Below are 17,284 nucleotides of genomic sequence, written 5' to 3'. Positions count from 1 at the left end.
GGACTAGGGGACTTTAACACCCCACTCACATCAATGGAAAGAACATCCAGACAGAAAATCAATAAGAAAACAGTGACCTTAATGATTTACTAGGCTAGTTGGACTTAATAGATAGCTACAGGACATTCCACCCAAAAGGAGCAGAATACACATTCTTTCAAGGGCACATGGAATGTTCTCCAGGATAGATCACATGCTAGGTCACAAAACAAGTCTCAACAAATTTAGAACAGAAATTATATCAAGCACCTTTTCCAACCACAACATAAATGAAACTAGAAATCAATTACAATAAGAAAAATGGGAAAAAACACAAATACATGGATACCATACAACACGCTACTAAAAAAAACAATGGATCAATGAAGAAATCAAAGATGAAATCAGAAAATACCTTGAGACTAATGAAAATAAAAACACAACTTTCCAAAATCTATGGGACACAGCAACAGCAATTCTAAGAGGGAAGTTTATAGCAATACAGGTCTACCTCAAGAAATAAGAACAATCGCAAATAAATAACCTAACTAAGGAACTAGAAAAAGAAGAACAAACAAAGCCCAAAGTTAGAGGAAGAAATGAAATAATAAAGATCAGAGCAGAAATAAATAAAATAGTCCCCAAAATAATAGAAAAAGTCAATGAAGCCAAGAGCTGGTTTTTTGAAAAGATTACAAAATTTGATAAGCCTTTAGTCAGCCTCATTAAAAGAGAGAGAGGACCCAAATAAATAAAATAAAAAATGAAAAATTACAACTCATACCACAGAAATGCAAACAATCATAAGAGAATACTACAAACAGTTATATGTCAACTAATTGGACAACCTAGAAGAAATGGAAACATTCCTAGAAATATACAGTCTTCCAAGACTGAATCAAGAAGTAGATAATCTGAGCAGACCAATTAGTAGCAGTTAATTTGACTCAGTAACCAAAAAACTTCCAACAAACAAAAGTCCAGGACTGGACAGTTTCACATGAAAACATTACCAAAAATATATAGAAGAGTTAATACCCATCCTTCTCAAACTATGCTAAAACTCCCAAACTCATTCTACGAGGCCATCATTACCCTGATGCCAAAACCAGACAAAGACACTATAAAAAAAAAAAAAACTTACAGGCCAATATCTCTGATGAATAGAGATACAAAAATCCTCAACAAAATACTAGCAAACTGAATTCAACAATATATAAAAGGAGCACACACCAACAGGTACGTGAAAAGGTGCTTGTCATCACCAATCATCAGGAAAATGAAAATCAAAACCACAATGAGATATTACCTCATCTCACACCTGTTAGAATGGCAATCATCAAAAACAAGATAACAAATGTTGGTGAGGATATAGAGAAAAGGGAACCCTTGTGCACTGTTAGTGGGAATGAAAATTGATATAGCCATTATGGAAAACAGTATGGACGCTACTCAAAAGATCAAAAATTGAACTACCATATGATTCTGCAATCCTATTTCTGGGTACGTATCCAAAGGAAGTAAAATCAGTGTCTCAAAGGGATACCTGCACTCCCCTGTTTATTGCAGCAGCATTCATAATAGCCAAACTATGAAAATAATCCAAATGTCCTTTGGCTGATGAGTAGATAAAGAAAATGTGAGATTATATATATATATATATATATATATATATATATATATATACACACATACATACACATATACACACATGTTCAATGAACTATTATTCATCCATAAAAAAGAAGGAAATCCTGCCACTTGTGACAACATGGATGGCTGTGAAGGCATTATTCTAAGTGAAATAAGTCAGACAGAGAAAGACAAATACTGTATGATATCACTTATATGTGGAATCTGAAAAAGCTGAACTAATAGAAACAGAGAGTAGAAAGGTGGTTGCCAGGGCTGGGCGTCAGGGGGCAGGGGTGAGGGAAATGGGGAGATGTTTATCCAAGGGCACAAACTTCCAGTTGTATGATGAATAAGTTCTTGGGATCTAATGTACAGCAGGGTGACTACAGATAACAATATTGTATTATATATCAATACTTGAAAGCTGTTAAGAGAGTAAATTTTAAATATTCTCACCACAGAAAAAGAAGTGGTAATTATGTAAGATGAAGGAGGTGTTAACTAACCCTATTATGGTAATCATTTTGCAACATGTAAGTCTATCAAATCATCACGTGTATACCTTAAACTTACACAATGTTATGTGTCAATAATATCTCCATAAAGATGGGGAAAAAACAAGAAAATAAAGATCCAAAGAGTCTCTGATAAAGTTAAATATTTATAATTATCAGCCTAAGGTAATATAAAAGCAAACCAAATGCCTTACAGCATTGTTTCCCAAATAAGTAGACTCTGGAGACTATTTGTTCCATCATGTTCTTAGAAGAAATAGAAAAGAGGGGTGGAGGAGTAGGGAATTTTATGGCCAAATAAGTTTGAGACATGCGTTTACTCCAATTATTCCCAAAGTCTTCAATAAAAATTTACATGTCAAATATAAATTTTTGAGAAAGGGGATCCAGCACAAGGCATTTCCCAATTTTACTGGATAATGCAACAGTGAATTCTTCAAGAAGAGTACTCAGTAGCTCACACCTGGGGCACGCAGCTACAGATAATACCCAGGGTCCAAGTTTATGGAAACCCATTCTCCTCCCTGGATCAATAGATGGATTTCATTTGAGGTAGCACATTTCTTTTTCTGTCCCTCGATTACATGCTGAGTTCAATAAATTAACTCAGTTGTTTTTAAAGCTTAAACCTCAGTTTGGGTGACATATCTTTAGACTTGCCATACAGCTTTTGCCCCTCCAATGAGCCCAGCTGGCCAGGGAGGTCCACCTTCAGATCATGCTGCCTTCTGTGACCTAACTAAGAAGACCACTTTTCTATATGATAGTTCTCTTGGAGCTCTAGATGATTTCCTTTAAATCTTTTTAAGAATTATTCATTGGGGCTTCCCTGGTGGCGCAGTGGTTGAGAATCTGCCTGCCAGTGCAGGGGACACGGGTTCGAGCCCTGGTCTGGGAAGATCCCACATGCCACGGAGCAACTGGGTCCGTGAGCCACAATTACTGAGCCTGCGCGTCTGGAGCCTGTGCTCCCCAACAAGAGAGGCCGCGATAGTGAGAGGCCCGCGCACCGCGATGAAGAGTGGCCCCCGCTTGCCACAACTAGAGAAAGCCCTCGCACAGAAACGAAGACCCAACACACCCATAAATAAATAAAATTTAAAATAAAAAAAAAAAAGAATTATTCATCAAGAAAAAAACTACATCTGGAACTTGGGATATTACTGTAGCTTAAGAAAACAACAGTGCCCATGGAGCATTGCCTGTATCTGTGCGTCAGTCTCCCTCTCCTCTTAGCATCTGTGTGTGTGGTTGGAGGGATGTACTAGGTTTACCACTGGATTTCCTGTAAAAGTGCTATCCCAGACTAAAAAATGCAAGTTCTGTCATCACCTGGTCTTGTTAATGTTTTGTGGTTGGTCACTTAGATCAAAGTGTAATTTTTCACTTACTTTTAGTTTTCTCTAACAATATTTGAACCACAGTGCAATAAAAAATTGCTTCTCAGTTCTGAGCTTTTATATTAGCTATTATCTATCCCTGTAAGGAGACTGCATACATTATTAGGACTGTAAAAATTCTACCTGTCCTACACAGACTGAAATTGCAGAAACATTTTCTAGAGATAAGGTAAAGCTTTCCATTGTTTCCCTTTGGCCCTCTCTCCATGGGACTCTAAAGTCAGGCTTCCTTAAGGAAAAAACAGGCAGCAGACAAGATTTCCATCTGTTTAGATGGAGGCTATCTTGAATTCATAGTGGTTTTTATTATCATTATTAAATTCATGATTTCTATCTATAAAACCCTAAGTAGTGAGCAAGCATTTATAATCAATAAAGCAAAAAAGTTTCCCTGCATTGATTATCAGATTTCCAGTCTTCACTACTAGCAGACACCAATGACCAAAACCAGAAAACATAAGTTAGATTCCAATAGATGTGTGGGAAAATTGGAATTTCTGCTGGTGCAGTATGTTGACAAAGAATCTTTCCCAGTATTTACTGGTACATTCCGCTGAACCAAGTCGGGGTCCATGGCAACAGAATACAGGGTCCCTATGGAAACATGAAAAAATCCACTGCCAGTGGCAGAAAGGGCATCATGGGTAGGTGTAATTAGGAATACCATCTGATTTTGCTTCCAGTTCAGGGTTTCTCTGGATAGCTTAACAGGATTGTCTCACTTTTATCTATACTCAAAAGGGTCTGCTTAAAAGAATCTACACACTAAGGTTGTTTGGAAATATTTGACAAGATCACAACATTATTACTAAACAAGCTTGTGAGTGTGAGACTCAAACAAATCCAGAGCAGAAGGCTCTGATTGCCTTCAACTTCAGAGGTGCCCCTCCTCCCCTAAATTCTCACCATGCTCCCCGGAATCCCCCAGAGAAGCCCAGCTCACCCCAAAACAGCCCTCTACCAAAGGCTGAATCTTCACAGCCCCCCAAAACAAGGCTGCACTCTAGCTCTTCTCATCCTGAAAAATCTGAGCCCAAGACTTTTCAGCAGCAAAAGACCAAAATAACATGAAGCCTGGATAAAGAATTAAATGTGTCCCTCCATCATCTCCAGGTGGGGGAAACAAGTACCTGCAGCGCAGCTCTTCCCAAAAGCCTTGACCATTTGGCCAGTTCCTCAAGCCTGCGATCCCCCTCCATCGGACCCTCCGATGGCTGACACTGAGGCAAAATGTGGTCATTGAAAATCTTTTTCCGTTCCCTAAACAAAATTGCTTACAATATTATCCTGAGTTAGCTTGCTAAATATTCCAGCTCACAAAGAGGAAATGCATTCTGCCTGGAGACAAGAACAGGAATAGTACATAAAACTTCCCAGTTAAATGGAGAAGTTAGGTATAACAGGAGCCTATGACCAGGTGCATGATTCAGGAATCTCAATTGATATCTCCATGACTCAAGAGGTCCAAAATGTCATAGGATGCCAGACAGAGTCTAATACAGGGATTGCAAATGTGGGGCACTCAGGCCACCCAATGACCATGACAGAAATCATTAATGAGTCACTCTGTTTTCTCTCTTAGCACAGACATGGCCTCAAAATCCTTCCAAACACAATGTTCTAGGTAGCTGCTTCTAAGAAATGTTACCCTCTCTCCCAAAAGGGAAGCTCTTTGTTAATTCCAGTCTAATACAACATAATATTCCAATATAAAAAGAAGAAATAGGTGGAAATGTATGAGTTATGTGGCAAATAGCCTAACTGCGTCCCTAATGTGCCCCCTGTGTGGCATTTCAGTCTTCTGGAAGGAAAATAGTCCTGGGCAAGTGAGCTGCAGATTCTTTAAGTTCTTAACCCAAAACTTGGGTTTAAAACCCATTGCTTATTGAAACATGGCATTCAAACAAGAGTAAAGTTCACCAGCAGGAATTATTTTTGATATAAACACTGACCAGAGTTCTAGCCAGTTCAGTTTTTTCACAAAAGTGGCCAAGTTAAAAATCAGCTGTGAATATTCATTCAGTGCTATGGTAATCAATTGTCACACTCCTCTCTGCTAAACACAGGAAATCATATACAGTTCAGTGTGCGGGAGTGAAGCCTTCTTATTTACAGTTCCAAAGTTCTCTTAATGATTGCCAAAGACAGCCAGGGCACATCCATGGGAACTGATCCTCTACCACCAGGGCTGGCCTACAAGGCAATAGGGTGGCGACCCAGGCCCCAAACCTCTTCCTGCATCTTCCCTGTAAGCCACACTGCCCAGAATGCCTCCATTACAGCTTTAATTTGAAGTTAGCATTTGACCTCCACAATCTAACAAAAACAGGGTAACAGAGTCAAGTCCACCACAAAGGAAACATTCATCACAACAGTCCTTTCCTCTGCAGCAGCATCCAGGAGCAGAGGACTGGGCATCTGGGCAAAAGGATGGGAGCTGCACCAGAGAAGGGACCCCAGGCCATGCCCTTTGTCCATTCACGATTCTGCGGCAAGCAGCCTTGCTTCCAGTGATTTGCTTTCTCTGCCATCAGTAAAGGATATGGGAGGGAGAATGTATTGCTAGCTTCATCTCGGGATTAGCCAATCCTTCCCACGGAGGGATAGCTGCCAACTTCCCACTCTGCTGTTGTCCTGTGAGCCTTTCCTAGTCCCATGAAACCAAATTTACAGGCAACTCCCACTTGCTAAGAGGTCAGGTTCCAAAGATGTGTTTGGAAATCAGTTGTGTGTACGGCCAAACACATCTTCCTAAAGTTCTAGTGTTGTAAATAATGGTTTGGATGCCCAGGGCAGCCTCAAATCCTTATTTACTCCTCAAGTACAGGACTGTGGAGATCACGAGTCTGGGTCTCAGCTCCTTTCCGCGGACCTGGGAGTTTGCATGTCACTGTCTAGGGCTTCCTAGAGCTCCCCTTGCTGCCATGGTGGCAGGGATCATGCTTCTCTCCTCAGGCTCATGGTGGGGGCTGTGGGAGAAGACAAGGGGCTGCCCTGGTTCCAAGCCATTCCCAGAGCTACAAACAGTTGAGGCCTTGGGAGAGAGGGACCTGTGGACTTTGGGGTGAGGAGAGAATGGATCCCAGTGAGGTAAGGGGCCCTGAAGGGCCTGGGCCTTTTGCTGGCTTGGCCCCTGGCATTTATTATTCAAGTCTCAGTCTCAAACTATCTCTTTTACCAGCCTGGAAATCAGCACATTTCTCTCTCTACTGCCACATGTTGTTTCTACCCAGTATTTCTATGGCTCTTTAGAGACAAAGCACTCTCACTTTATCCCCCTTGAAACCAAAATACAAGTGGCTAACAAACATGTATTTCTTAAGAGAACAGCATAATAATTAAGGAAATGCAAAGTAAAGCAAGGTACCATTTTTGTCACCCAACAGGTTGAAAGAAATAATAATGCCTAATGTTGGTGAGGATATGGGGAAGTGGGCACCCTCATATACTCCTTGTGGGCATGCAAGTTATTACAACCTGTCTAGACAGCAATTTGGAGGTTTGTATCAAAAAGTCTTAAAATGTGACTCAGATTTCTCCTTTCTCCCAATATCCATTATTCCCTTCCTATAGAAATATATTTTTCACTGGGCCCCTGACCACCCAGAATAAAGATGCCCTTATAGCTTGGTGAGGTCATATGACTAAGGTCTAGGCAAAGTAGAAATGGAATGTGATCACTTCTAGAAACTCTCCTCAGGAAACAGCTGGCATTGTCATTTGCCTCTTTCTCCTGCCTCTTCCATCCATTGCTTGGGACCTAGATTGATGTGGGGAGATCAATAATGGCACATGAAGATGAAGGCTCCACCCTAGAAGTGGTGGAGCAGAAAGGTGGAAATTGCCTGGGTTCCTTATTGGTTTACCAACCTCTGGACTCATGTGAGAGATGTCAGAAAGAAACAAAGTTTTACTCATAGCCAAACCTAATCTTACTGTTACAACATGCATACTCTTTGTCCCAGAAATCCCACTAAATTTGTCTTATTAATCTTTTGCATGTGCAAAGAGATACAAAATAGTTTAGTGGCTGCAGTGAGCATCTTTAAGTGTCAAACATTAGAATAAGCAGGTAGGTAGGCAGGAGGGAATGCAGAAAGGAAAGAAAGAAGAAAGGAAGAAAATGTAAGTGAGGCAGGCAAAACAGTGAGGAGGAAATAGATGTTAACAGATAATCCTGGAAAGCACCATGTTTAAGCCAATTTGTGTTATGCATCTTTTCATTTTGGGAACAAGATCAAAATTCTAAATCAGAGAACTATATGAAATCTTGGGGTATGGGGGCTGAGAAGATGGAAGATGAGACGTGTCTGGAGATTGGTGATCTTGTGGAGGAAATTAATACCCTGGAGGAAAAGCCAGACAACTGGCACTCTTATGACTTCAGACAATACATGGGATCAGCACCAAGGCAAGGTGGAAGAGGATGAACAAGATGACCTTAGAGGTTGCAATTTCACATTCAAACACAGCTATGAGATTTGCAAAATGCAACCAGATACCAATATTTACAAGAGATGTGTGGTCATAAAAGATAAGAATTATATGAAAAGAAAACATAATTGTAGCAATTATCATGGTAGTTAAAGTTAGGCCAAAAAAATACATTTATATATCTTAATGACTAAAGATACACAAAATTCAATCAATTGGTATAGCCAACTGGGTTGAGGGTTGTAATCTAACTTGAAAACTAGGACTATTAAATCATATGTCTTAAATCTAAGGAATACAGGATACAACATCTAGAGTAGATAAAGGGCTCAGTATGTTTGGTCAAGGCAGTTAATCAAAGAACATGTTCTTTGGTATTTAAGAAACTTCAGAAAACAATACAAAAGAATATTATGTAGCCTTAAAAAAAAAGGAAATCCTATCACAGGCTACAACACGGATAAATCTTTGGGACATTACACTAAGTGAAATAAATCCATGATTCCACTCATATAAAGTATCTAAAGTAGTCAAAATCCTAGAAATATAAAGTAGAAGTAAAAATGTGGTCTCCAAGAGCTGAAGGTAGGGGAGAGGGGAAATTAAGTTTTAATGGGTATAGAGTTTCAGTTTTGAAAACTGAAAAAGTCCTAGAGGTCTGTTGCAATACAATGTGAATACACTAAACACCACTGAACTGTACATTTAAAAATGATTAAGATGGCAAATTTAATGTTATGTATTTTTTACTACAATTAACTAACTAAATAAATAATATTAGCAAACTGAAAAGAGACCACCAGAATACTATTTTAAAATAAACCAAAAAAAAGAAATGAGATGATATAATTATTTGCTTAGGGGGTATCTGTCAGCTGTGTGAATATTTTGAATTTAATATAGAAATGTGTGTGAGAATCAAAATCTATAGTGTTTATAACTTTTGTTTTAAGAAGATAATTGTAATACATAAAAGAATGTGGTCTATTGCAACAAGAGGCTGGTCTTCTAATTTCATTTTTTAAAAGTGTAGTGAAATAATTGATTAGAAATGTTAAAGTTGAAATTTTACAAATACAATATTAGAACATTTAAGAGAATTTAAGATTCCACCTTATTAATAAGTTGAACTTATTAGATTTACAAAAATTATTTAGGCACATGGGATGGTTTGTCAGCCTAAAAGCTGGATTATTTAAAATAGGATTCAAATTTATTAAATATACAAATTCCATTTAAAAAACTTGATGGTGTTTAAATATGTAAAACATTAGTCAAAGGCCCTTTTATGTTGATGTGTTTGTTAAAGTTTGGTAGACTGATGAATGAAACACCTGTAAGGTGATTTTGGCTTAAGAAACAACTAGGTTTTGTTGTTGTTGCTGTTGTTTATTTTTTTTTATTGACCTATAGTTGATTTACAATATTGTGTTAGTTTCAGGTGTACAGCAAAGTGATTCAGCTACATATATATTTTTTCAGATTATTTTCCATTATAGGTTGTTATAAGATACTGAATATAGTTCCCTGTATTATACAGTAAATCTTTGTTGCTTATCTATTTTATGTATGGTAGTTTGTATCTGTTAATCCCATACTCCTAATCTATCCTCCCACCCTCCCTTTCCCTTTTGGGAACTGTAAGTTTGGTTTCTATGTCAAGAAACAACTAGGTTTTAGATTTATAACTTTAGTAAATCAAAATTAATTATGAACACTAACTTTAAAAGAAATTAAGAAAAAAAATCCCATTTATAATGGCATCAAAAAGAATAAAAAATCTAGGAACAATTTAACCAAAGAGGTGAAAGACCTGCACACTAAAAACTATAAGACATTGATGAAAGAAACTGAAGAAGACACAAATACATAAAAACTGACTCAAATATATTTGATACATTCCATGCTCATGTTTGGAAGAATTAATATTGTTAAAATGTCCATACTACCCAAAGCCATCTACAGATTCAATTCAATTCCTATCAAAATTCCAATGGCATTTTTCACAGAAATAGAAAAATCAATCCTAAAATTTGTGTGGAACAACAAAAGACCCCAAAGAGCTAAAGCAACCTTGAGAAAAAAGAACAAAGCTAGAGGTATCACACTCTGTGATTTCAAACTTTATTACAAAGCTATAGTAATCAAGACAGCATGGTACGGGCATAAAAACAGGCACGTAGATCAATGGAACAGATAGAGAGTCCAGAAACAAACGCAGGCATATATGTGTGGTCAATTAATTTACAACAAAAGAGCCAAGAACATACAAGAGGGAAAGAACAGTCTCTTCAATAAATGATGTTGGAAAAACTGGACAGCCCCATGCAAAAAATGAAACTGGACCATATCTTACACCACACACAAAAATCAACTCAAAATGGATTAAAGACTTGAGCACAAGACCTGAAACGATAAAACTCTTAGAAGAAAACATAGGTGGTAAGCTCCTTGACATGGGTCGTGGTGATGATTTTTTGGATTTGGCACCAAAAGCAAAGACAACAAAAGCAAAAATAAACAACTGAGACTCCATCAAACTAAAAAGCCATTGCAAAGCAAATACCAACAAAACCATCAACAAGCAAAAATAAACCAAAAAATCTGATTAAAAAATGGGCAGAGGATTTGAATATACATTTTTCTAAAGAAGATATACAGATGGCCAACAGGTATGTGAAAAGGTGCTCATCGTCACTAATCATCAGGGAAATGCATATCAAAACCACAATGAGACATCACCTCACATCTGTTAGGATAGCTATCATCAAAAAAACAAGATATAACAAGTGTTGGCAAGGATGTGGAGAAAAGCAATGCTGGTGGGAACATAAATTAGTACAGCCACTATGGAAATATGGAGGTTCCTCAGAAAATTCAAAATACAACTACAATGTGATCTAGCAATTCCACTTCTGCATATTTATCTGAAGGAAACAAAACATTAACACAAAAAGATATCTGCCGCCCCATGGTCACTGCAGCATTATTTACAAAGGCCATGTGGAAACAACCTAGTGTCCATCAATGGATAAATGGCTAAAGAAGATGTGATATACATATATAGTGGAATACTATTTAGCCATAAAAGAGAATGAAATCTTGCCATTTGCAACAAAATGAATAGAGGGTATTATGCTAAGCAAAATAAGTCAGACAGAAAAGACAAATACTGTATGATGTCAATTATATGTGGAATCTAAAAACAAAATAAAATGAAAACAGAATCATAGATACAAAGAACAAATGAGTGGTTTCTGGGAGGAGGGGGTGGGGGTGAAATAGGTGAAGGCGATTAAGAAGTAAAACTCTCCAGTTATAAAATAAATAAACCACAGGTATGTAAGTAATATACAGCATAAGGAATATGGTCAATGATGTTGTAATAACTCTGTATGGGGACACATAGTTACTAGGCTTATCCTGGAGATCATTTCTTCATATATACAAATGTCAAATCACTATGTAGTAACCTGAAACTAACATGATAGTGTATGACAACTCTATTTCAATTTTTTTAAAAAGTCAAGAAAGTAAATAAATGACATTCCAGTTTTTAAAAAAGCAATGAAACACACAATTAGGCAATAATAGTGACCCTGAAAAATGAATACACTTACAAGCTTAATTAATTTTATGAACAGGTTAAAACCTCATGAAGGAATCATAGACATCTTCATGTCTAGTAATATTTTCTCCTTGGAAGATTTTCCAATTCATTCTTTTTTTCCGACCAGATTCTTAGGAAAGGCTTCTAACCACGTTATTCCCTGAACTCGCCATTTTGGCTCTTCCTGCCTGATGGTACATGTCTGTCTTCTGAACACAGACCCTTGTTACCCAAAGTGTGCTCTGTGGACCAGCAGCTTCTGCACAGCCTGAGAATTTAGCAGAGATGCATAATCTTGGGCAGATGCAGCAGGGGTGGGGAGGGATGGGAGGACGGAACTTACTCTCCAGGGGAGATACGCCAGATACCTAAAAGAAACTATTTTTCTAATACAGGTGGTTATGTGAAACCATCCTTTTTTTGCCTTCTAGGTAAACTGATTACCAAAATTAAACTAAAATTATTACCAATTCTTGTGTTTCAATTCCTTTCGATAACTTGCTGGAAACAGTTAAAATGGTGACTGTGCTAGGTGCCTGGCAGCAAAACCTAGTTGAAAAAATGATTATGAAAGCAAAACAAAGAATCATGTGTTCTCTCTTCCTTCTCTATCCACAAGGGTGCCTCACTAGTGTCAGCTGTTGAGAGAACAGAAGATTTACCAGTGGCATCCCCAAGAACAAGGAAGTCAGGGAAGCATGACTGTCCTCTGGGGTTAAGCTGTGAAATCGAGACATCAGAGTGGAGAGATGCAAAATACCCTTAAAGAGATCAAATAGCTTCCATGCCTCTGAGACTAGACAGTAAGCTGATTAAATACATTAACATATCTAAAGAAAAAATATTTCAGTCTCCAGGAACAGTTGGTCAGCCAAGAAGGCTTAGAAAAGGAGAATTTTACAGGCAAATTCTAGAGATGTCCATCCAAGCGATCAGGAGGACACCTTGCAACCTGTTTTGCGTGAGATCAAGGAAGAGTTATCTTTACCATCATATGACGGCAATAATTTTTAGCAGGTGTGATGGTGCTGTGGGATCGCCTTGCTTTCTGAGGCAGGCTGCGCTACTGAATAAAATGATGGCGGTGTTGGGCTATGGAAGGCTGGAACCACAAAGCACTAAAACTTTTCTCTCTAACTGACCTTGCTCGGATCCACACTCCCCACATCAGCTGCCAATAAAATCTAGTTTCCCACAGGCCAGACCTTCAAGGATAAAAGGTATGACCAGAAGACTGTAAGCACCTCTCCAGGTGCTGTGTAACAATGAATTAGCATCCTGGCTTTATAGATGATTCCTATGACTTGGGTTAACAGAAGAGAATCCTGGGAGATAGAACTATTTTCTCAGTGTGCTGACAATTGTATTTGTAAGTTTGAACCCTGGTAAGTGCACCAAGATAATGTCACCCTGAAGCTTCTGTAAAGTGGCCAGCCCAACCAGCCAAGCCTCTCCACTCTTCACTGTGTGTATTCAGGGCTTTCCTTTGAAAATTTCCCATCGGCCTGGGCCACAGAGATCACTTCATGATTATTCTCTAAGATATTTGATTATAAACATGTAATTTTTCTTATTCAGCATCATTATTAATCAAACACGTGCAAATAAAGAAAAAAAATAGCAAAGGGAAAATTGCCACAGGGTATAAGCAAAAAGACATTCTATACTGCTGGTGGTGGTATAAATTGGAAAAACACCAAACATCTTAGAAATATGTGTATGCCTCTGACCCAGCAATTCTACTACTAGGAAGTTATCCTTACCTATTAATTATGGATATGAACAAAGATTTAACCACAGTGATGTCTTCTAAAGCAGTACATAATAGTTAAAACTTGGAAATCATGTAAATATTCAAGAGTTGAGATCAGTCAAATAAACATCTATAATGCAATAACATACTGACATTTGTTAAATGTTATAGAAGTTCATTTACTGACCAGGAAAGACATTCACAACATATTTGTATTTTCTTCTTTTCACTTAGTTACATTTTATAATTTCTCTTCAACGAACATTTATAATGTATAGCCTTGGTTTTGAATAAAAATTTGAGAAATCACCCCTGTCTATATAAATAAAGAATAGACTCCAGGGATTGGAAGGAAGATGACACATACACTGGTCCAAGCCCCCTTGCTGCTTGAGTGCAAATTAGCCTCAAAGAGTTATAAATGGTTTATCCAGGGCCACCCAGATGAGTGGTGGCCAAGCCAGTGCTATCACTCAGCTCTGCAGAGTTTTAAGCCCAGTGATGTGTCCAATCACTCCTAGTGCCTCCAAATTAGAGCAGAACTTTGTCTCTCTCTATGCTACTCAACACCAGCATCTCAGCTCAGAAAGCAAAGGTGTCCCTCTAACTTTGTGTTGAGCCAAAATATTTGAATAAAATTGTTTTTATTGCTCTCTTCTAAGTGTCCTACACACAATGGTAAGAAACCCCAGTTGCAAACTGCATGTCACATGATATTCTAGGATTTCCTGAAGTGTATCATAAAACATCAAACTTCTCTTAAGACATCTCAAAGATGTAGAGAATGGACTTGAAGACACGGGGAGGGGGAAGGGTAAGCTGGGATGAAGTGAGAGAGTGGCATTGACATATATACACTACCAAATGTAAAATAGCTAGCTAGTGGGAAGCAGCTGCATAACACAGGGAGATCAGCTCGGTGCTTTGTGACCACCTAGAGGGGTGGGATAGGGAGGGTGGGAGGGAGACACAAGAGGAAGGAGATATGGGGATACATGTATATGTATAGCTGATTCACTTTGTTACACAGCAGAAACTAACACAACACTGTAAGGCAATTATACTCCAATAAAGATGTTAAAAAAAAAAGACATCACAAAATGAATTGGTGAGATGCGGAGGGGAGGGAGGAGAGAAATGACAATGAAAAAAGAAGGTCTACTTTGTAACCCAGACTTACAGTCATTTCTTACTGCAAAAGCTCCTCTACTTTTAATAAGCTTATCATTCTATGTACCAGAAAAGAACATGCTGGCCTCTCAGAAGTTGACTTGGGACTCTGTTGAGCTGCTGCAGGAAGGTTATATCTCTGTTCTCTTCTGTGACCTAAGTTCAATGACTCCCTGACCAATTTCCAAACAGACATTTATTGAAGGACTGTAATGAAGATCGCAGCATCCAGCCTTGAATCATCTTTCTACAACATCTGCTTTCTCAAGTGACATTCATTTGGAGATTTTTCATAGGACAGAGGGACACAGTTAATGCTTCCCTCCTTACACAGGCCAAGAAAGCAGCAGTGAATGAAAGGGAATGATCCGAGATGCCCCATCTCCCCAGGCCTCTGTTTCAGCCTCCCTTAAATGCAAACCAACACTGCAAAAAATAAATGAACCTCCAAGAGATGCAAGTCTTACTTACGGACACACATTTCCCTGCTCTCATAAAATCCAGGACAACACTGGGATTTGCGCCTATACATAGTTTTTTCTCCATGTCGATAGGCTGTCCGATAACTGATTCTACAGAAAGGGGAAAAATCACATTGTTACTTTTTTGGACCTGCAATTTGGTTAGAAATCAAGACTTTATATTTTAATACAAAAAGCTATTAAATACAATAAAGGTATAAAAAGCAAAGTACTCCAAAATAATTAAGAAGAAACATGGGATATATATTTTGACCAATATTATGCTAACTCACTAATTTGCTAAGAATATACTGATTGTCCATTTAAGCCAACCTACACTTTATTTCAAGGAATCAAGTTTCATGACTTCCCTACTTCACTTATCTCGAGATATATCAGACTCCTTCCCAGTTTGCCAAACACATAAATACATCTGAGCTTCCATTACCTGTGCCGCGTGCATTTAAACCAGTTCAGAATGTCAGTGCAGCTAGTGTAGTAAATTTGATCAAAGGGATGTGGGTATGACTCTTGCACAGTCACGGAGTAGCTGAAAAGAAGAGGAAAGAGAAGGAATCAGTATTTCTCTTTCTTACATTACTGATAGGCTATGTACCAAAAAACAGTCATTGGCTAAATTATCTCCACTTGCAACTCCACACTGACCTTTAACAGAGAATCTTCAGGTTTTTTCAGGTTTCTATTTGTACTAGAACCCTAAAAGATCCAATATTAATAATATATTTTAAAGACAAGAGTTCATGCTATACATTTCAAAAAAACCTCATTTACTATTCTCCCAAAACTCTGATATTCCTAAATTTAAAAACGTATCACCACATATTTTTCTGTATTTAATCCCATCCCCTCCCCCAGAGTCCAGGGATATCAAGACCTTTCACAAATTGTTTTCAATCTAGGCCTCATGCAAATAATAATGGTAATCAGCAAAAAAGACAATCCAAGTACATTTTGCTACTGATTTTGGAAAATCAGAAAGACTATATTTCTCTGATTGGAACTTGTAATAATTTTCTTTCTTGTGCCTCCCCTACTTCTTAGGCAATGGAAGAATATATACAACCTCTACATAGAAGCTACAAAGAAGTCTTTAAACCCAATTCTAAACATATGGCTGAGACAGTTAGCCTGAAATAATCATACGAACAACTTGCTGCTACTTAAACAGTCTGTTTTCCAACATATTTTCACTAACAGCTTCTTGTTAGAGTAAAAGCATGCACTCCTATGGGCCTAAGAATGTGGCTGAAAAACACCCATGAAATACAAAGAATATTCAATGTTCAATCCTATATTTCTTCATTTCAAAGCCGTCTATTACATGCTCAAGAGCTCAGATTTCTTGCCTATAGGAAAATCTGGAGAATCTTCTTTTCAAAACAATTTATTCTATTTTCTTTAACAGTCTCTTAAAGATTTCCACTAAAATCTTTAATTCATGCTAACAACAACAAAATGGGTCTCAATCATGGACTCACTTGGTGTAGGTCAATAGCCCAAGTTCATTAATAGGAACTATCAACTACAGAAGGTATGGAAGGAATGAGGTTAAAATTTCAGCCTGAAGAATTCAGGTTAGATAGAGAGCAGAAACTTCTAATTTGAAAAGCTAAGCAGCATTGGCCTCACAAACAGACCGATTTCTTTCTCCAAGTCGTCTCTCTCAGTCATTATGAGACATCCATGAATTAATCGTACTATTCATACTGTTCGTACTTGATTCTTTGGGACATTGCAGCTTGATTTCCAGGTAAATTTAGGGATCCTCCACAAACCTGAGGCAGATGCAACAGGTCCTAGTGAAAAGATCGCTGGATTAGAAGAAGGCAGGGTTGTCATCCTGATCTGACACTGAGCACCTGGCTGACCTTCAGCAGGTAACCTCACTTCCCTGGGTTTTGACAATCACATCGTAAAACCAGGGGTTCAGAGATGTTCTTGGAGATCCCTTCTTACTTGGCATTCTGCATTTCTAACATACATTTCAGATGACTACTTCCTTCTACTCCAGCAGACAACACCTGCAGGAACAGGTTCAGACGAGCGTCGAGTATGCCACGGCCTACATCTCTGATATAACTCCTTTGGGGTAAAGCGAGAGGCCTGCGTTAAAATATAAATGTTCTTGGAATGAAATATCACATGAAGCTATGCAGATTTTCTTCAGACCCCTAGCAGTGTCCTGAGGTTCAGGTTGTTGCAATTTCTAAGACTTCCTCACCAATTCTTTTCCCTCCCTATCCAGCAGCTTGTAAAGGCCTGCAGCATTATTTCTCCATCCCATTTCTAGTGGGGAGCAAAGCGAA

General features: G+C 38.2%; 1 protein-coding gene across 12 annotated transcripts in view; it reads right to left on the bottom strand.

Moving 5' to 3' along the window:
• Positions 1-17,284, bottom strand: part of MEGF10 (multiple EGF like domains 10) — a 364,824-nt gene that overhangs the window by 97,146 nt on the left and 250,394 nt on the right. For all 12 annotated transcript variants that reach the window (XM_059916984.1, XM_059916982.1, XM_059916993.1 and 9 more), the window contains 2 exons: positions 15,406-15,507; positions 14,968-15,068 (listed from right to left, as the gene is read on the bottom strand). In XM_059916984.1, the coding sequence (XP_059772967.1) occupies positions 14,968-15,068; positions 15,406-15,507 (203 nt within the window). The remainder of the gene's footprint in view (positions 1-14,967; positions 15,069-15,405; positions 15,508-17,284) is intronic.

The sequence above is a fragment of the Balaenoptera ricei genome, chromosome 3 (assembly GCF_028023285.1).
Source record: "Balaenoptera ricei isolate mBalRic1 chromosome 3, mBalRic1.hap2, whole genome shotgun sequence".
In the NCBI taxonomy this organism is placed as follows: domain Eukaryota; kingdom Metazoa; phylum Chordata; class Mammalia; order Artiodactyla; family Balaenopteridae; genus Balaenoptera; species Balaenoptera ricei.
Note: the sequence above shows the minus strand (reverse complement) of the source record. Positions and strands in the feature narration are given on the sequence as shown.